Source organism: Hippichthys cyanospilos, chromosome 19 (genome assembly GCF_059441005.1).
Source record: "Hippichthys cyanospilos isolate Australia breed blue-spotted pipefish chromosome 19, RoL_Hcya_1.0, whole genome shotgun sequence".
Taxonomy (NCBI): Eukaryota; Metazoa; Chordata; class Actinopteri; order Syngnathiformes; family Syngnathidae; genus Hippichthys; species Hippichthys cyanospilos.
In genome coordinates this window covers 3,233,568-3,255,062 of record NC_142387.1, presented here as the reverse complement: position 1 = coordinate 3,255,062, position 21,495 = coordinate 3,233,568, and the positions used below count along the sequence as shown (strand labels likewise).

General features: G+C 38.0%; 1 protein-coding gene and 1 long non-coding RNA gene across 4 annotated transcripts in view; one reads left to right on the top strand and one right to left on the bottom strand.

The window, feature by feature from the left end:
- Positions 1 to 21,495, top strand: part of cntnap2a (contactin associated protein 2a) — a 381,313-nt gene that overhangs the window by 210,941 nt on the left and 148,877 nt on the right. For all 3 annotated transcript variants that reach the window (XM_088401634.1, XM_088401636.1, XM_088401635.1), the window contains 3 exons: positions 1,711 to 1,860; positions 14,349 to 14,511; positions 19,879 to 19,985. In XM_088401634.1, the coding sequence (XP_088257760.1) occupies positions 1,711 to 1,860; positions 14,349 to 14,511; positions 19,879 to 19,985 (420 nt within the window). The remainder of the gene's footprint in view (positions 1 to 1,710; positions 1,861 to 14,348; positions 14,512 to 19,878; positions 19,986 to 21,495) is intronic.
- Positions 1,378 to 18,375, bottom strand: LOC148407645 (uncharacterized). The gene is made up of 2 exons (XR_015863588.1): positions 18,223 to 18,375; positions 1,378 to 1,853 (listed from the first exon to the last, which is right to left on the bottom strand). It is a non-coding gene; the product is annotated as an uncharacterized LOC148407645 (long non-coding RNA).

Genomic DNA, 21,495 nt, shown 5'->3' with positions numbered 1-21,495 from the left:
TTGCTCAAAGACACGCCCCAATGAGAGAAGCGCAAAAGCTTCTATATTCATATGCTGTACAGACACAGGCATTGGATCAACTGGCCTCACACAGAACACACTGGAATCGGGTTTGCACGTGGCCGCACTTTGAACTCCGTTACAGTGTCGGTGTCTGCGCTTTCCAAATAAATGGGAGCCAGTGAAGCGGTGAACCAGTTGAATTTAGAAGACAGACGCAAAGAGCAGAGTGCTGTAAAGACAAGTGAAATGCAGGAGGACAACGGCGAATGATATAAAGATAGAGAGACAGGATCAAGAATCAGGGACAGAGAGGGAGGGAGGGAAAGAGGCAGCCCGGGAAGGATGAGTAGAGATTGGTGTCACTAAGAGGTGATGTATCGAGGGGAAGCTGATGAGAGTGAGCCGGCTTCTCTTGCAGCTCTGGTGGTAATGTGCCTTTCCAAAACATCGCTCATATTTAATGGAGCACAACTACACAGAAGGAGGGAAGGGAGGGAGAGTAGCATGCACACAAACAAACGTCTTGAGTGACATACAGTATGCAGGCTCTTCATACAAATTCTCAAAGCTTACATCTGCAGATGGAGAACGTGCACTCTGCTACTCTGAAGGCAATGAGGTTATTTAAGAGTTAATGGATTTGAGACACAGGGTTGAAACTGCATTCAACTGAATGTGGGAGGACAACAAAGTGTTTCGAAAAGGAATGGACATATTATAGAGTGATAATGGACATTGTGAATTTAAATGTGGTTTGGCTTTTGGCTGCATATAACAGCCTCTCTAAGGCTCAAGAATGGGAAATACGATAGGGAAAAACAGACACAGAAGTGTAGTTCTTCTTAGAGGATGACAGTTCACCAATCATAAATTTGAAAATTTATCCCGGGCATCTAATGTCTACCTCCTGAGACTATCCCATCTTCAATAAATTCTGATATGGCAGTGTTTAGTATAGTATATGTCTGTGCTGAGTAAACAAGACAAAATCCAGAAAACAAGCTCTATGATGGAGTTTTTTTTTTTTTAAATGACTGCACATGAAATTAATACTCATTATGTTTAATGCCTTTTTATAATGCTAAATTCATTTATTCATTGTATACTAAATTCATTAAAATGAATAAAAGTTTGGCTGTTTTACAATCATGCAGTAGTACTGTAGAAAGGCAGTGCATTCTCCTGTGTATTTCATTGAACCTCTGGCCCACCAAGCTAAAAAAAAAAAAAAACAAAAAAACAAAAAAAATGCTGCATTTTCCATAGTAGTGTCGGAAAATGGCATGTTAATACTCACTGTTGCCGATACCACCATTTTATTGTCGTATCAGGACCTTTCCTGATACTGCTATTAAAACACCATGCGCATTAATCTGAAGCAGAGGGAAACAGACATTTATTTTTTTGGCTGTGTTTGGAGCAAAAGAGGTTTGATGAAAATTTGAGACACTGTGTCCACCCACTTTTCAGGACACGTAAATCTTTCTATACATTGTACTTCAGTATAATGTACAATGTTATTTAAAGGTATGCTACTCATAATGTGATGAAGGCATATCTGCAGGTGATGGAAAAATGTTGACAGGGTGTGAATCAATTAGTCGTGCTTGGAGAAGGAGACAAAGGAGAGTGAGATTTTAACGTACTATATTTTTACTTCAGACATCTTTTGTCATTTTGACCATCTCTTCTGTCATTGCCCATCAGGTTCTGGCCTTAATGATGGCCAATGGCATGCTGTACGTTTGGTCGCAAAAGAGAATTTTGCCATGTTGATGACAGACGGCGATGAGACTTCTGCTGTAAGCTCCACGTCACCACTCTCCATCACCACTGGAGGAACTTATCACCTGGGAGGTAAGGAAACAATGTTCGTGCATTTGACCATAGTATGAGAACTGTTACGTTTGTAACACCAAGGAAGATAGTTGGACCCCAAACATACCTACCCACTGTACAGAGAACAGAACTCAAAATTATCAAAGTAGCAATAGAAATTCATCAGGAAGGCAAAAACAGAGTGGAAACATGACAAGAATCTTACATTGACACGTGTTCCAGAAAAAACAGCTTTGTGGGTATGTCTGATAGGCCATATCCAGCCTGTCCACCATCTCTGCTCGGCTCTTGCCGTCTTTATGAAGTCAAATGCCTGTACAAACTAACAAGCATTTTTTTCTGTCCTCAGTATTGACTTTGTCGCTATACTTAGCACATTTCCTTATCCCTCTCGTGACGTGTTATCAAAAAAGCGGCAGCCAAAAATGCCAAATGTGGCCCTCATTCCAGCCATGTTCTTATTTCTCCCATGGAAGAAGGAAGAGGGGAATTTACTCTTATTGTTATTACTAGTTATTGATTTGAGTGTCCCAACTAGGAACAAACAATATGAGGTGAGTGAAGATAAGGTCGGAATATAAGTACGCTTTAAAACTACAAAACAATTGAGCAGCAGATGTTGTCTTTTGGTAACTGATGATTATATAACAAATATAAATATTTGTGTGCATGCCTGTATATTTCATTAATACAGCTTCTCATAATATTTGACATTTTTATTCCCTCATCAGATAATGCGCTGTGCCTTGTGTGTTTGCGCAAGAAACAGAAATAGAAATGCATTTTTATTTTTACTAATGCTTAAAATTAATATTAATACCAGCAAGGTTTGACCACTATACATCACTGTATGGGTAACTTAATATCTATATTTGTAGTATTAACACTGTTTAATGATGAAGAAATACATTAAACCAGTTTAAGTCATTCTAGCATTCTCTTGAAGCTTGGCTGACTTGGATTTACTAGCAGCCATACCAAACACACCAACAACAATTTAGAATCATGGTGTTATTCAACACTTAATAAGATTTCAGCAAGAAGGCCTCTTTGCTCCTGGGCAAATGGTGGTGTTCCTATTATAGCATTTAACTAAATAATTAGTCCCTTGTGTGAAATGCAATATGGGCATTTGTGCATGCCTGTGTGTGTGTTTGAATATTTGTACTATATGAATACATTAGCAGCACCAATCTTTCAACCAAATCTATTGCACGGCTTTGTTATTAACAGGCATCAGTTTTGTAAAGAAATTATGGCACTAACCTGAAGGGGTAATGCGTGCTTTTAAATACCTTTTGTGAATAATATTTGAAGTAGATTTTAGCATGCTACTTTATGTGATAAAATTGTCCCCACAGGTGTCACCACAGAAGTTCCGCAGTTGCTTTTTTTTGTCGAAATTTTGAACCAAATAACAAAATGCAATTTGAATGACTTTACAACCATCTGTGCTTTATAGCCTGGCTGGTGCTCATTAATGGGACCATGACTGTCATGACATGTGCTGCTCATTATCGTCTTGCTTATTCCAAGCCTCAGTTCGCCTGATACGAAATACTTGCATCTGAAGCTTGTGTCAAGACGGCATATTGATGATGGGTATGGGAAGGTGGATCCAAAATGAAGGGAGCCAGGATGAAATGAGCTCAACCAAAGATTTATTACCCGAATGAGCCGAGTGAAACACAAGAAAACGCCGGAACAAAAATAATAACAGAAATGAAAACCAAAACTAAACTCACGGGGGGGCAATGACTGTGAGACAGTGAATTCACTGACCTGGCACAAGTACTGCAGACGGCAAAAACATCGGCTTTAAACATAGACACTAAACAATGACCCGACAACTAACTAACTAATCTGGAACTTAAATAAACTGGACAATAATTCCTCAAACACAATATAGCCGGATGAAACGAGAGGCACGGGGAGCTGATTGGAAGAGACACGGGCTGGAACACGTTGATGACAGATGACACACATTACACTAATGACAGATGTGAGGGAAAGAACCTGAATCCGAAACCGAAATGAACTGAAATTACACAAAATAAACCCACAACAGAAAAGACCTGACAAAACGTGACAATTTGACTAACTTCGTTGAGTGAGATTTTACTTTTAAAATAGCTTATGCAGGCATTTGTGTTTCAATTATTTTTCTAATCTGTGTCACTGAGGTTTTTTTGTTGTTGTTCAAATCATTCGTTGATGCAGGTATTTAAAGTGAGCAGCAACCTGTAACTCAAAAAAGCATTACTTTATAACCTTATAATACATAGTACTCAATATTATAATTCATATCTTATCCAAGACAGCACTACAGTGGTGATATCAGTGGCTATGCAGTTACTATGGTCATGGATTCATCACATTTTGTTATTTTTATGAATTTATCACCTTTCTCAGACAGCATTTACAGCTGTGACTGGTGGGAAGTGGTTTGTTCATTGATGTATCAGTTACCATGCAGTTGCTATGGTCCTTAAGTTTGCTTCATTACGTCATAAAAGTCAATGTGTCCATCCATCCATCCATCCATCCATCCATTTTCTATAACCACTTATCCTCAGTCAGTAGGGTCGCTGGCTTGTTGGTGCCTATCCCACCTGTCTACGGACAGGAGGACACCCTCACCTGGTTGCCAACCAATTGCAGGGCACACAGGGACGAACAACCATTCACACAGCCAATCACAACAAAGGACAATTTAGAGCAGGGTTGTCAAACTCTTGAGTGCCTGGTGAGAACCCACTCTTGTGGAGAACATGCAAACTCCACACAGGAAGGCTGGAGCGAGGTACAATTGAACTTGAGACTCTGGACTGTGAGGTGGTCGTGCTAACCACTCTTGCAACAAGCCGTCTGTTTAGGATTGTTGTCTGTATTTAAGCTCAAGGTTTTCTGTAACATGTCAGAATAACCACCTTTCAAGTTGCCTTTATCTAGTCTCTTTCTGAGTCTAGTTTTTGAAGTCTACTTTTCTAAGTCTTGTTTCTGAGTTTAGTTGTTGAAGTTTAGTTTTCCGAGTCTGATTTTCAGATTCTAGTTTCTGTTGCTCGTGGTTGTTACTTTGGGTTATTGTGCAGAATGACAACCATTTTTCCACTACCATGTCCTCTCCACCTCTGAGTCCAAATTCCCCTCCTCATCCGACATGTATCATAAAATTACATGTCTTGCGTACAGCATTTGCGGTTTTAAAATTAAGTAGACTAATGTTTCCATTTTTGGCTCTCAAAAGGCACGGTATTTGTTTTTTACATTTTATGTATTTTTTTTTTCTGCCAATCATACATGGCATCCAATTACCCAAATACAGTTACAAGTAGTTACAAGTACAAGTAGATGTGTTTCTATGATTACAAATATTTAATAGACATATACACAACTACAGCAAAAAGAACATTTGTTCAAAATCGTCTTTCATTTTGGATCGTGAGAAGGAACTCCCCGGGCTCAGAAGCTGGTGTGGTATGACGACCCATGCACTACTCGCTTATCAATGTGGGGAAGCTGCCTGGAATCCAAGGAACCTGGTTATTCTTTTTGAGGGGCAGAGTAGTCCAGGTACCCCACTGGGCCAGATGCTCCCCTGTGAAGATTTCTTTGGCAGGAGCACAGTTTGTCATGGTGAGAAATCATTAGATGGAGTATCATCGCTCCCCTGCTGTCCATGCCTAGTCATGCACACTTTGAGCTACTGAAGCAAAGAATCTCTCTGTTACATTGAATAGGTGAGCATACTGGCTAATCTCAGCCTTCCATCATATGGCTCATCATGAGCCGTGTCTTGTTAATTTGAAATGGAATATCCTAATGGACACTTAATGCTTATAACGTCTCTGGAGCATAGAGTGAAATTACTGATGATACATTTCGTTATGCCCCCCAAACCGGTACTGTCCAGATGTCACTAATGGTGTTACTTTAGTTGTCAATAGGGAAATCGGAAGGAAGAGCTGCAGTAGAAATGCCGTATAAGGAAAGCAGAAAGGAAAGGAAAGGTGAATAGATCAGTGTACTGGGGAACCTTCGAAGTAGGACATATTTAGTACCACTAGAATGTTCTTATTTAGCATAAAAGTATAAAGTCAAGTTAACCACTTTATTCTTAAGCCTAAAATAAAATAGTGTGTAAAAATAACAAGCTGCTATTTCAGGGTTTACACAATTGTTTTGCAGTGCCGTAAACATGTTTGTTGGCAAACTTATTTGATCTTTTTTTTCTGGATTTCAATTAATTTAAAAAAAAAAAACATCATCATAAAGTTGTGTGTACAAGCACAGTGTGGGACAGTGCACAACAACAATCGCTTATTTTAACCATTATCCTTAGGTTTTCGCCTTGCTTCAAAATGTTCATTTTTCTCTTGAAATGAAAACCATAAACCACATAAATGGCCAACTTGTACTATATTGAGGAACGATGGTGCAATGTCAACTTCACTACTATTGCTTGTTCCCCCTAAACTACCAAACACTTTTGTACTGTCTCTGGGCGATTGACCCTTGCAGTTGTTTTTCACTTTTATCAAAATAACATATCAATGGTTGTCACTATGAACTAATGGTACCCTAAAAAATCAGCAATATTTTGGTTGAAAAAAAAAAAATGCTGTATGCATGAGACCAGTAGTTCTCAAAATGGGGTCCGTGGACCTCCAGGGGTCCATGGCCTGACTGCAGAGGGTCGTGAAATAATTTTGGGTACTATTAAAAAGTACCGGTATGTAAGCATAAGTATATACAGTGGACTCCCGTGTTACTGCGTCCCTGGCTTACGTTTTTTTCATGTTGTGATGTGGAATACTGATTTTTTTTTTTTTGTCCCTTCTTAACGGTATTTTTTCCTTATTTTCAATGCCTCCATGCAGCGCGTCACTACAATGCTGGTGGGCTATTGGTTGGCGTCTCCTCACGGAGATGGTGGTCTGCTATTAATCGGCCTCATTTGTTTCAAAATGGCGAAATGGTAAAGCTTTGTTCTATCGTGAGCGGTTACAAAACCGTATTTATAGTGCATTTTACTGCTTAATCAAACTTGACTGGGTTAGCTTTGGGTCCCAAGAATACTAGTGATGTTAAAAAGAGAAGTAAGAAGATGATTTATATGGAAACGAAGCTGGAGATAATCAAGAAATACAAAGCTAGCCTAGGCCACCCTTACTAGGGAATATGGGCATAACAAGCACCAATCAAATAAATCCTTTCTATATTTTTTTATATATGATGTTTTCCGATTGTATGCATGTATATTATAAATACATCACACTTACTATACTATTTTGGTACCAATTTTTAATATGTATGTACATTTTTTTTTTTACCTTGGGTTCTGAACGCATTAGCTATTTAACATAGGTTTGGATTGCCTGCCATACGGTGAATTCGTCTGACGAGCCCAACCGCTGAACGGATTAATCTCGTAACACGGGGGCCCACTGATCCAGTAATCCAGTAATTCACACACAGAACAAATCATCCACTTTGCCGTGAGTTATGAAAAAAAAAATAGGTAACAATTTATTTCCAGCATTAAACCGCTAAAACTCGTGTTTTTATATCTTAAAAACAGAAAATCCTTGGCTGTATCTTATTCTCTAGACACTGTCTTTTGCCTATTCCATTTTCTTCATATTAACTCCTATGATTGCCTTTTTAGTTTTAGCTTTCCAAATCTTTGTCAGTTTTCCTGTTCTTACCCTACACAGTTTCATTTCTTGATATCTTACTCAAGAGGCACAATCCTCTTTTATCTTGTTTTGTTACTACTTTGATTATTTCAAAATATCGATATTTCAGCTTGGTAACAATTGTTTAAGGTATTTCTTATTAACAGCAAAGTCATTTAATGAAGTAAGTACAGTATATTCCATTGCAGTTTTGAGGGATACTATCCCAGAACAGTGAATAACTGGGCTAAAAACAGATTTGTATTTACATTAAAATGCCAAACAGTGTAAATACACCACACTCACTAACACTAGTTCCTCCCATCAGATCAGTCCCATGTGAAGACACAATTTTATACCTGCCGACAGGTGAATTATTTACTACTGACATTAATTGTATGGCTGTGTGCTTCCAAACACACATTTCTCCATTTTCTACTGTAAAACATAGTAAAAAAATAAAATAAAACGCTGTTTACTTGGCCGACAAGGTGCAATATCTTCCCTCCTAAACTCCATAGCCAAAACAAAAGTAAAAGATGTGGATAAGGTCGGCATGTATTCACTCTACCATGGGTGGTATGAGGTCTTACTGTCATCATCAGGCTTCCCGTACGTTATGTTTATCTGCTCAGGCAGGACCACTGCTGAGAGTGCAGTATAAGCAAGGATTGCTTAGAAATGCAACCATGAAAGGAAATAACATTCTGGGGGTGTTTAGGTAGAGAAATTAACTTTGTAACATGGTTAAAATCTCCGAAAACTTGAACTCCCATCATCAACATATCTTTAGGCTAAATATAAGGTACATATTCCAAAACTTGTGTGCATTTGTTTTTTTTTTTGTTTGTTTTGTTTTTTGTTTTTTCATGTGCATGTTGGCCCCATGATAACTTCATATTTTAAAATCCCCTGACTGTCATTTTGCAAATTTCTCTCAGGGAAGATAATCCTGTATTTGGCTTGATTTTCTTTTCTAAATTTGTGTAATTAGATGTATGTCACTTATCCTCCACCTCCTCCTGTCAAAATGTCCCAACTGCTTCAGGAAAACATTTATTGCAAACAGCTTCACTTTAAAGTCATCTTTTTATTAGTTGATTGTGGAGGGAAAGTGATAGCTTACTCATTTAGGTTGTCAAAAACATGTGGCTATTTGAAATACTCATGTAGGTAAACAACAAATACCACTTAATTCACATAGTCATGCAAGGCATTTGATATAATAATGTAGAAAAAGCATTATAGTCACAGAAAGTTTGGGTGTAATGCCATCACTGTATTTTCATAGGGTGAGCTGCACATCTAATACTGTATATATATATATATATATATATATATATATATATATATATATATATATATATATATATATATATATATATATCCATCAATTTCTAGAGCCGCTTATCCTATTTAGGGTTGCTGGCTTGTTGTTGTCTATCCTAACTGACTTGAGACAGTAGGCGGGGGATACCCTGAACTGGTTACCAACCAATTGCAGGGCACACAGAGACGAACAACCATCCACACACCCAGTCACATCTAAAGACAATTTAGTATGTGCAATACACCTGCAATGCATGTTTTTGGAGTGTGGGAGAAAACCAGAGTGCCCGGAGAGCGCACGTGTGCAAACTCCACATAGGAAAGCCATAGTAATTGTGGATTTGAACTTGGGTCCTTGAACTGTGAGGCGGACATGTGAACCACTGCCGCCCCAATACTGTATATTTCCTGCCATTTCTAATACTATCACCATTCTTACTGATCTGTATGCTGATGTAAAACATCTCCAGTATAGATAGAATCACTCCATTTACAACCCTCCATTTATTTATTTTTTTCTCACTTGAATATTTTGGCTTATCTTTTATGTCCCGTGTAAATGTGCTGGCAGGTGATAACAAGTGTTATACAGCGAGTGAGGTGTTACTACTGCTGCTGCTGGTCTTACGGAGTCTGTTGTTAAGAGCGTCACTATATGGGCACCACATGAAGGTCCTGATAGAATGGCAGCAGGCTTGCAGAGGATAAGTGCAGCTGACCTATATTCTCAAGGCTTATCGGACATCTCAGTCTCCCCTCTTTCAAACCACATGGGTGATGCATGGATGCATGAGTCCATTCAAGTGTTTGCCACCATAACACTTTCATCTTGGTCTATACACAACTACAGTAAATGTACCATGATCCATTTGTGTCATGGTGACATTGGAATGGTCCTTAAGAGCAGTGGTTCTCAAAGTGGGGTCCACAAACTCCTGGGGGTCAGTGGCCTGACTGCAGGGGTCTCATGAAATAATTTGGGTGTTTTCAAACGGATTTAGTTTATCTTTTAAGTTACAAATTTGTGCTTTGTTTGACTGTAGATAACATGCTAGCTAATGTTAGTTTTATCTATGTTATATAGTGTTGCCTTGTGTTGTTTTGTTCGTTAGTGTTTTCGTTTGTGCTGGATATTTCCTTTTGGTAAATGTTAGCATATGCAAATGTTTTGTATGGATAATCATATTTGTTTGCATCTAATTAATGTTTCGTTTTGAAAGCATTATCACTTGTAATTCAGTTATACGACTGATTTGTGTATATTTAACAAGATGTATATTTTTTGCATATGGGACTTACCTGAGTTATGTTTGGTGTATTTTCTTTTCTTTATAGTTTTACATATATTTGTGTTTATTTTTTTTTAGATTTAATTGTGAAAGTACTTTATTCATGACTCTTCAATAAAACAATCAATTCAACCAATTGAACATGTTTTGTAAAAATGTAACAATTTTTAAATTTGTCAAAATGTGTTTTGTGTCCACAATTACTTGCTATGAGGCAATGAAGCCATCAAAGCTAAAGTGGCATTTTATTTTATAAATGTTGTTTGACAAAATAACTGGCAGCAACCTGAAACTGAATTTGTTATAAGGAGGCATGCAATTTTTATTTTCTAAACGTCGGTATAGCTCAAAAATAAAAATAAAAAATATACGTACCTGTTGTCAAATTGAATATGTCTCTGGATAAAAAGGGCACTATGTTTGGCATAAATGATTTTTTTTAGTTTTGTTTCTGCAAACATTTGCATTGGGGGTCCTTGGAAAACTTGCTTTTTAAAAGTGGTCCCTGACTCCAAAAAGTTTGAGAACCCCTACTTAACAATGTGATGGTTATGATGAATAACATTTTTCTGCAATTAATGATTGTATGTCCAGCAAGATTTGATATATATTTTTACAGCACCAAAACAGCAAAACAAGAATTGAAATGGTCACACATGCTTCTATCTGTGCTTGTATTATTTTAAATCCTTCCTCACAGCTCAGTAAATTATCTCCTCAAACAGGCTTTTAGACTGCCTTCGAGTTTATTCTTTTCTGGTTATTTGCCATATTCTTACCTTTCATGCTGCGAGTTTACGGCAAGTGATTACTTCTGATTTCCTTGTGTGTTACATATTGAAATATACTTACCATCTTTCACTAATTACCACGACATTACCTCAAAAGTGTTCAAATTATAAAAGAATGTAAGGTACAGAATGAAAAAAAAAAATCCTAGATTTAACTTGCAAGTTTCAGTGAACAAATGCAGGACGTTTTAGTTTTATAGTCAACTTTTTTTATATAACCTATCAATTTTAAATTGAGAATTGAATTTTTTTTATTTTTTTATTTTTAGCAAGCCTGAATTCATTGTTATGGCCAGTTTTATTGAGATGAAGCAAACTACTGTAGTTTTTTTTTAAAGCTGTTAGGGGGAACCCAATATTGATAGAACAAACCCCTACTGTCTGCTTTTATGTTCTAGGAGCAAATTATCCATCCATTCACCAACGAATGTTTCCTTCATTCTGCCAAACTGTCAGCCAAGCTGCTTTTCATTTTGATTATTTCCACTTGAATGCTACCCATAGGACACAAAGTGTGCTGGCAGACAGCTGTAGTGTGTGTCTTCTGTTTTCAAACTTATCTCACCCTCTCCGTCTCTGCCACTATCCTCTTTCCTGCCGTCTGTCTATGACTTCGGCAATAGGCTAGACAGCTGTGCAAGGAAGCCGTCGACACAGATGGCTCGTCAGAAGTTTTGGGGAAAGATATGGAAATCAAGATGAGACAGATAAACACACACATCGTAAACATGGGCAAACATTTCACTTCTGCACTGCTTATACACTGCATAGTCATCTCAACATTAAGTATATTTACACAAGGGGGCAAATTTAATAATATGAGTGGTACCCCAACTTATGAACGCCTCTTGCTGTAGAAAAACGAATTCAGGTTACAAAACACCTCGGTGGAAAAATATTGTCTCTAGTAACGAGAGAATATTCAGGTTACGAAAGACGACATTGTTGGCATATGAGACACCAGCGCTCACTCCAACAAGACTGTAATGTAATATCACAACTGATGATGTCTACCATATTGTTAGTTTTTGATGCATTTTTATCATTTAATAATACGGCTTGCCCACAAATGAGACACTAGTTTTTTGCACTTATGTTTACTGTGGTCTTCCACTTTTCATCTTTACTCATTTCATCTCCGCTTCCCACCAACAATTTACACCGTATAACTAACAAACATATAATGACATTAGCTGCGGCTAACATTGTACATACATGAAAACACCTATGCAATATACCACTTGGGCTGTCGCGTCTGACGTTCGCGTTGTTAGCACGTCGTAAGCAGTTTATCGATGACATCACATAGGAAGCACTTCACATGACCCCAAAATCACCTTATGTAAACTGATATGCTCAAAATAATTCCAAAAATAAATATTATTGCTCCTGTGTATTGTAGATGATGCATGGCTCACTGGAAATGTAAAAAAAAAAAAGTACAAATTAGACAACCTAAAAAGTTCTCTTCTGCAGTCAACACCAACACACCAGCATCATTTAAGGCAAACAAGTGAACGGCATTCATATTGTCAACTGCCACAATACCTATGATTCATTTAAAGGATTTAGGAGCATTTTGTGATTATTCTTTACATCATATATTTTGATTATGCACTAATGTAATTCTAATATGTTTTTGTAACCATTTTTTATTTTTATAATTTATTAATATTATTCATTCAAAGGGTTTAGGAGCATTTTGGGGTTCTTGTAATGGATTATGCTATGTAAAAAGCGTATTGATTCACATTACCAAATTGCTTCCTGAACAAATTAATCTCGTAAGTAGAGGTACCACTATAATGTTAAATCCCTTTGGAGGACAAACGCTTTGTTCATGTGGTTGGAGATTGCAGTGGCATATTTTTGATCTGCTTTATATTGAGATGTCTTGCTTATTAATTGTGACATAGGGGGCATGTAATGAAGAAATATCTGTTAAGATGCACTTTCCACTTTGACACACTACGATGCTAAACCAGCCAACTATAACAACCATAATAAACATTCTTTGTTTGTTAATGGCTAACTTTATTCATAGGTTTATAAAGGCATACATATATTGCTTATTAGTGTAGTTGCACAATATACAGTATTGCTAGGTAAAGCTCATTTTTCAACTGATTCAACTGATTTATGTCTTTCTTTTGATTTATGTCTATTCAGTTTCGTGACAAATATAACATTACAACAGTGGAGCAAACACTTTTTTCACACGTTACTTACTAGTGATTCTGACAGTCACGTCATCTGCTGTAAGCACACTCTCAAGCAGTACATATCCACCTTATAATAAGCCCTTTTTGAAGGTTTGGCCTTGTCACTGATTGACATGTAAGCGCATCAGCTAATAACATCAAGACGGAGATGTCATTGAGCATGGGTGCTTTAGGTTTGCCCTGGCAATGATTGCAATACAAGCTTTCAGTCTCTATTTCAAAATCAGCATAGCATGACTCAGTCGTCACTTGCTCCACACATTGGGCATTGCACACTTTAAATGCTAGACAAAAGCAAGTCACAGTTATACAAATCATTCTAGAGATTAGGGCTTGACTGATGCTGATTTTAAAATTTTGTAGGAATAAAATGAAGTGTTTCTTTATAAAAAAACACAATGAATGGATAAATTAGCTTCTTTTTGCTTCCTTAATGCTTACAACAATATAAATATTATTTACAGGCTCTGCATTTGACGGTTTTAAAGATTTTTTCCTTTAGTATGTGTTTAGTTTCTCTCTGATGTGAAGATAAAGTTAAAAAAAGGTAAAGAGAAAAATAGTACTGATATTAACTGATGAATTCATTGACAATAAACACGGTGGTTTGTCCAACCATTTTTTTCACCTTTTGTAGTCAAGGCCCAGTGATAACATAAGAAATATCCATTGTATCACATAAAGATGCCCTGTATATTAAAACTAGTTTCACATTTAGGACATTGTGGCCTTTGGATGACCATTGAGGGTAATCGGCCTTGAGGCTATGCTGAGAATCTTCATGGCTGTAAAATGTTCCAGCAGGCAGAAAGGGAGTCTGGTCTGTCTGCTGCCCAAACTTTTTTTGTTTTTTATCTTGACTTCATGCATTATGTCTCAAATATCCTTGCTGCAATACATCCATCATCTTTGGGCGTACCTTTGCTGCTTTCTGTGTTCACCGGTTTCTCAAAGTGGCTGCTCAAACTATTTATTTATTTTTTTAGTGTAAAATATTTGCAATAAATTAGTCATGATTCCAATCACATTTACAAAAAAAAAAAAATCCTTCCAGAAATTATTCGATTAACATTCTGACCTTGTTGTTGGCGCGCGTTTTTTTAACATTCAAATTATCACTACCAAGCAGCCATTTGTCTCAAACCTACAGCATTGTGTTGCAGGTGTTTTAATCTTTTTAATTTGCTCTGCTTGTAGGTTATTTTCTCCAGACCTTATTCCCGCCCTCTCAGCGCTTCTTCCAGGGTTGCATGCAAGCAATCGTGGTGGATGACCAACCAGCTGATTTGCATGCTGTGGAGAAAGGCAAAATTGGAGCTTTTGAGAATGTCAGCCTGGACATGTGTGCCATTATTGATAGGTAAGATGTAAATCCCTCTTGTTTTTGTTATAAGCACTCATAAAATATCTGTTAACTTTGAAGAGTCCTGCTGCCAGGGTGAGCAGGATAGAAGAGGAAAATTCTAAGTTAACCTTGTGCTGATCAAAGCAGTATTTTCTCTTCAGTAATTTGTTTTCAAGTGATTGTTGTCGATAACAAACCACAGGCAGTCAGCACCAACTTCGCCAAATGGTGGGACTTTTACTGCCATTGCTTGATTCACATCAATTTTGCCCTCAATTGAAGAGGTTGTGTTTGCTGTGGTAGGCGACTTAAATTTAAATCACAACATGGGACTAGGGATACAAAGAAGACTGTCTTGATTGAAAACCCCTTGTCAATATAGGTTTGAACTTGTATTATTAATCTGCAACCATGCCTTTTCTGATTGTATGGAACAATTTTAGTACACTTGAATTTGAAACAGACTTTGAAAAACAAAGCAAAATGGCAGTCATAAACTGTCTTAAAGTTGCATTTACTGGTTGCCGTTTACTGGTGTTAAGTGAATGCAGCACTACGGTGTCTCAGAGAGCTCATACTTTGGAACCATACAGTATGCCAAGCAAGCGATCTAGCAAACAAAAATGTATACAATTTGCCATTGGTTTCAGTGGACATCAGCATGGATCTACAATGGTTGGGCGAGTATATGTCAACAACGGTTAGTTACCTCGGGTTTTCGCGGATATAAGAAAGTCAGAAGTGGGCAGCCCATTGGTGCTTAAAGTGGGCAGGGCACCGACGAATGAGGGCTGATACAACTGTGGACTCATAGCAAAAATCCAACACTTTCCACACTTTTTCTATACACAAACACAACCTTTCAAGTAGAATGGAGGAAGAGAGGTTATGGTTAGGCACATGAAGATTAGCAAGAGGTAAGAGCGCTCTCAGCAGTCTGCACCATCTGCGATACAAGGAAGCCACCGCTGCTCATTAGGCGGTTCTTTCAAAGTTAAATTCTTGTTGTAACACAATATTCCTGCTGCCGTTTTCTTTTGTGTTTGATGGGTGAACTCAAATGTGCAGAATTTTACCTTCCAAAACGATAGTTGTCCACCGTTGTGAAACATGCAGCAAACCCCCTTCCTTGTCTTGCTTCTTCCTTCTTTTATTTACCATTGGCATACAAATCTTCTATTTTCTCTCTTTTCCGTTTTTATTTCCGATCGGCATACAAACCAGAAATTCACTCGGCTGCACCCAAGACACAAAATCACATCCAAAACGTGATTTGAATTTCGTTGGCGAAGATTTTTCTCCTTCGCTTTCCGTAACCTAAAGAACATAGCCTGTATCTGAGCAGCGCTCTCCATGTAATATAATTAGCAATTACTAGACCTATAGACCTACATTACCGTAAGTTCCCAAATACAAGATGCACTCGTTAAAAAAAAAAAAAAAGAGAGAAAGCGAGCTAAAACTTTGTCTGTCCTATAAACAGTAACTTAAAGATTAGACTTTTTTTTTGTTTTGGACCATACAAGGAAGATTTATTTCTCAGCCACATACTCTGAGTTTTGACGCACAGATGTGCATTTTTTTAAATTTATGTATTTATTTATTTTTATCAGCCGTATTCTTACTTACAATAATTAGGTCCAATCAGTGTTCACATTTATTTCAAAAGGCTCTTAAGTGAACCTCTTCCTTAAGACACACTGACCTTCTCCCACACTGCCCCTCTTTTCTCTCTCTCTCTCTGTCTCTCTCTCTCTCTCTCTCTCTCTCTCTGTGTTTTGCTACGGTTTTACATTGTCACCAACGGTTTTACATTGTCACCAACCTCTCGGTGCGTCCTATACCATGAAAGATAGGTGCGCCCCAATTAATAACTGTTTAAGTATTTAACAAATTCCCTGTCCTTGTTGTTCACCGTGTCTTCCCTTATGATTATTTCAAAATGTTATGTGGTCCTGCAGTAATTGTGATTGGCCTTATTGCAGCGTGGAAAATGCTGCGATAAAACTATTTGGAACATCTTTGAAAGCGGCTCAATACGTCTGTCTGACTCATGTTTGATCAATGCTACTCCGCTGTGGGACCAGGCAAGCAGCACACAGAACCAGAAAAGCCCTCATAAGCCCTAACCCTCTTTATGTCTACCAATGGTACTGTACTCTAATAGTACCAGAAACAAACGATACTAGACTGGTAATTTGTCAGTCCCGTTACATATTTATTGACATGATTCGTAAACAAATGTTATATCTTATGTCCATAAACTTGAATGTGGTGTAATAAATGTCCATATTCCATGCATTTATTTATAACCTGCTCTTTTTTTTTCATGTCATGTACTTCTTATCCTCTTGACTTTAATGGTGTTATGAATCGGCAATGTCTTGGAATATACCAATACAAAAACATATATGTTTTACAGAAGAAAAAAGATCTCAGTTTAAAAACAAACTATGACCACACATTGGTTAATAGAAAAAGATTCATCTCATTTTGTTATTCTATAACTGCTTAACAATCAGATTTGGAGATATAACTGTTTTCATGAATAACAAATCAATAATACTTCAAGTTAATAAGTAGTCTGGTCACATCTGCCCAGAAAAAAAGTTTAAATGTACACAGTCTTAAGATCCAACCTCACTTAAAGTGAATGTAAATGACAGAGAGTTAAGTAAAAAGAATTTAAGATAGTAATGTCAATAGTTTTGGACAGGAGCTTCAATAAGCTCAAATAAAGAGTCTTTAAATATTAAAATGGTATTTGGGGCCAGATCACTTTATGCACCATAGTTCAGAAAGAGGAATTTACTTACTTTTATTATGTTTTAAATAACATATTTTGGAGATCAGCCACGAGGAAAGGCTAAATAATTAAGGCATGCCTTGTGAGTTGGAGTAGGGACAGAGGAATGAGGGGATTTCCCAGGGCTGCGACAAGGACAAAGGTCAGGAGCATCCAGGTCTAACCCTAACCCGTCTTTCAGGAGAGGACAAAGGCTTTTTTTTTTTTTTTTTACAATGAGTGAGTCATCAAGTGAACCATAACTTGTGTTTAGTTGTATGAAAAAGTTTGGTTACCCTTGATCATTTTCAAGATTTTCCTTTCGAAATCAGTGTTTGTTCAATCGACAATTTCTGTTCACTTTATCATATAGCAGACAAACAGTAATATTTGAGAAGTGAAATGACGTGTACAGCCTTTACAGAAAGTGTGCATAAATTTGGGCACCCCAACGGAAAAATTACATCAATGTTTATAGTACGCCCTCCTTTTGCAGAAATACCAGCCTCTATACGTATCCTATAGTTCAGTGGTTCCCAACCTTTTGATCACCGCGGCCCGGTCAACGCCTTAGATTGAGACTACTGGACGGGGCTTTCTGTCGCTGTTGTACTTTTTGTCCACAATTTTTTTTTTTTTTTTAATCGCGCAAGGAGAGGGGAGGGGGTGCAGCGGGCTTGCTGTGCACTTTACGGTAGATCCGGGAAGTCGAGCATTGCTGAGAACTTTCACTTTTCTGGAATGTGACAGAGCCAATATTTTCACTGACATCACCTTTATTCTTTGCAGCAATACTCGCCTGCCAAAAAATAAAAGTTTCAATGTCGCGATCAAGTGGCCGAGACCGTGCTAAATATTGTGCTGACAATGCTGCGCTATCGTTAGCTTAGCACAGTAACTACGGTTCATCAGCTGTTAAGTGAAGAAAACGCTGCACATACCAGTTTTCCCAAATTCTCGCTTCCGCCTTCCGACAAGCCAGGTGAGCGCTCTTGCTTGGCTCTGTTTCGTATTGAGAGCTCAGCTGGCCGTGTTGGATCGCTCCCGGTGACCGCAGAGCGGCCACCATGATTAATTCCTGCCCCCTGCGTGAGCCTTTGAATGTTCCCGAAGTTGATTGGCTTTGGCGACTCGAAACGCGGAAAAAGTGAATAAAAAATAACTTCACTCGAAAGGCGCTTCTCGTGACCGCGCGCGGCCATTTGTGTCGCTCCATTCGCGTCCATCGCGTCGCATTCGCGCCCAGTCACGCGAACTCCATTGACTACAATACAAAACGCTCCGCTTGTTCGACTCGTTCGCGTTCGATGCACACGTACCATTAAACTAAATCATCTCCATAATATTATTTCGGGTGCAGCCCGGTACCAGTTGATCCGGCCCGGGGGTTGGGGACCACTGCTATAGTTTACAATGAGGGTCTGGATTCTGCTTGAAGATGTTTTTTTACCATTCCTCTTTACAAAATATCTCTGGTTATGTCAGGTTTGATGGTTTCCGAGCATGGAGAGCCTGCTTTAAATCACACCACATATTTTCAATCATATTAAGCTCTGGGGACGGAGATGGCCATTCCAGAACATTGTACTTGTTCCTTTGAATGGATGCCTTAGTAGAATTTGAGCAGTGTTTTGGATTGTTGTCTTGATTTCTGAACATTGTTTGCAAGAATCTGCTGATATTGACTGTAATCCATGCAACCTTCAACTTGAATTCGATTCCCAGTACCTGCACTGGCCACACAGCCCCCACAGCATGATTGGAACCGCCACCAAATTGTATTGTGGGTAGTAAGTGTTTGTCTTGGACTGCTGTGTTCTTCTTCCACCATGCATACTGCCCTTAATTATGTCCAAATAACGTATTTTTTCTTTTCATCGGTCCACAGCACCTTTATTTCGAAATGAAGCTGGCTTGTCCAAATGTGCTTTAGCATACCTCAAACGACTCTGTACATATATACTGTGTCTAGACAGCATGTCCTTGTGCAAAGTGCACTGAATAGTTGAATGATGCAAAGGGACATCATCTGGAACAAGATCATTTTGTAGGCCTTTGGATCTGGTCTGTGGGTTGAGTTTGACTGTTCTCACCATCCTTCGCCTCTGCTTATCTGAGATTTTTCTTGGCCTTGCACTTCGGGCTTTAACTAAAACTGTGCCTGTGGTCCTCCATTTTTTCACTATTATATGTTCCTCACAGTGGAATATGACAGCTAAAGTCTGAGATAGCTTTTTGCATCCTTTTTGTAACCATGATGTTGAACATTTTTTGTTTTCAGATCATTTGACAGTTGTTTTGAGGCGCCCATGTTGGCACTCTTTAGAGAAGATGCAAAGAGCACAACGAGCTACTGGCCACCTTAAAATACCTTTTCTCATGATCAGATTTATCTGTGTATGTAGGTCAAGGGTCAATGATCTTACCAAACAAATTTCATGTTCCAATAATTAGTGCTAAAGGTATTCAATAAATCAATAAAATAACAAGATACAGTATTTGAATTTCATTAAAAATATAATTGTTTGTTTGCACATATTCTTACATGGATAGTACGACGCAAATTAAAAACCTTCCCTTCTTCCCCACTGCTGCAGATGTATGCCTAATCACTGTGAACATGGTGGTCGGTGTCAACAGACATGGGACAGTTTCAGCTGCACTTGTGATGGAACAGGATACACTGGTGCCACTTGTCACACTTGTAAGTATGCATGTGGTTTTCTGTTCTTCTGTATCACAACCAAATGCATTTTTATTTGGGCTTGGTATTTATAGAACTAAAAATCACTGTCTTGGTTAATATTGAAATTATGATTCTGAAAACATGATTATTGATTTAAAAATGTTTTATTAATTCAACTACTATCATACACTCATGCTTATTCATCCATACATTTGGCATAATTAATATATTCCGTTTTAATTTTTGTAAAATTCTTGGGAAGATCTCAGCTAACCTGGGAGCATGAATATTGTATTTCGTGTCAGGTATCATATGGAAATGTGTATTGGTACAACAGGTAAAATTAACTTGAAAGCGTAAAACCTCAACTTTAGGTATACAGTGTTCCCTCTCCACTTAGCACTTCATTTTCATGCTCTCAAGTGCTTCAATTTTTTTTCATAAAAAAAAAAAAAACTAATTTGAGGAGAGACCCGATCCTGTTTGCCAAATAGATGAGTTGACTATAAATGCACATGACATGGGCTCTCTTATAAGACACATGATTGGCTCCTGGCGCAACATTGATCAATGAGGGCAGAGTGGATTACAAGTCCTGTTTTCATTGGTCAATGTCGCGCTGGAAGCCAATCAGGTGTCTTGTAGGAGTGCCCAGGCCATGTGCATTTAAGGTGCCCATGAGCTAATTGGCTGATTGTCTCGCCAGTTTTGTTCAAGCAGTTGATTGTAGCTCCAGCAGCAGTCTCAGAGTGAACCTCACATGCACGTCAGGACGCGTGGTGAAAGCAGTACAGTGAGGACAAAAGAGAGTGTGTTGTAATAAATTGTAATTTCAAGTATAAACTCTGCTTCCGTTATCATGTTTGGTCAACTACGGGCTCCACTCTTGGTCAACGTCCAAGGGGCGTTACTCCGAGGAAGGGCTGCACCATTAATCGAATTTGAATCGGAATCACAATATTGGCTGCCGCGATTAATCAAGCTGATCCTCGACGATATTAACATTTAAAAAACTGGCTACAGTACATGCCAAATCAAGAAAGTGACTAATAATGTACTCTAATAACGTACTGATCGCTTTCAATGTCCATGTTTACAAACTAATGATGACACATCATGGACATGTACGTGACCAATATTGTCTGCGACATGATGGAGCTGTTGCCAAAAAATTCCACTTACATGCTTGTTTGTTTGAGATAAAATGCAAATAAAACATGAGCAATGAAATGGCAAACCTAAGTTGAAAAGATGACCAAGTGTTTCAATGCAAATCCAGTCTCTCTGTGCATTAATGCAAGCAGCTATTCTGACAAATTTCCTGCAATACTACATGTAATTTAATGAGAAAAAAAAATCATAACAAAACTGTTGAACTATTAAAATGTCATCAACATGTAATTTCTTTATGCAGCTAAATGCGTTTTAGTTAAAATAGCCATGATTAAACTGTCACCACTAGGCCACACCATTTGGCAAACCATGTTAAATTGACACAAAAATCTCAAATCAAGTTTTCAATTGCAAT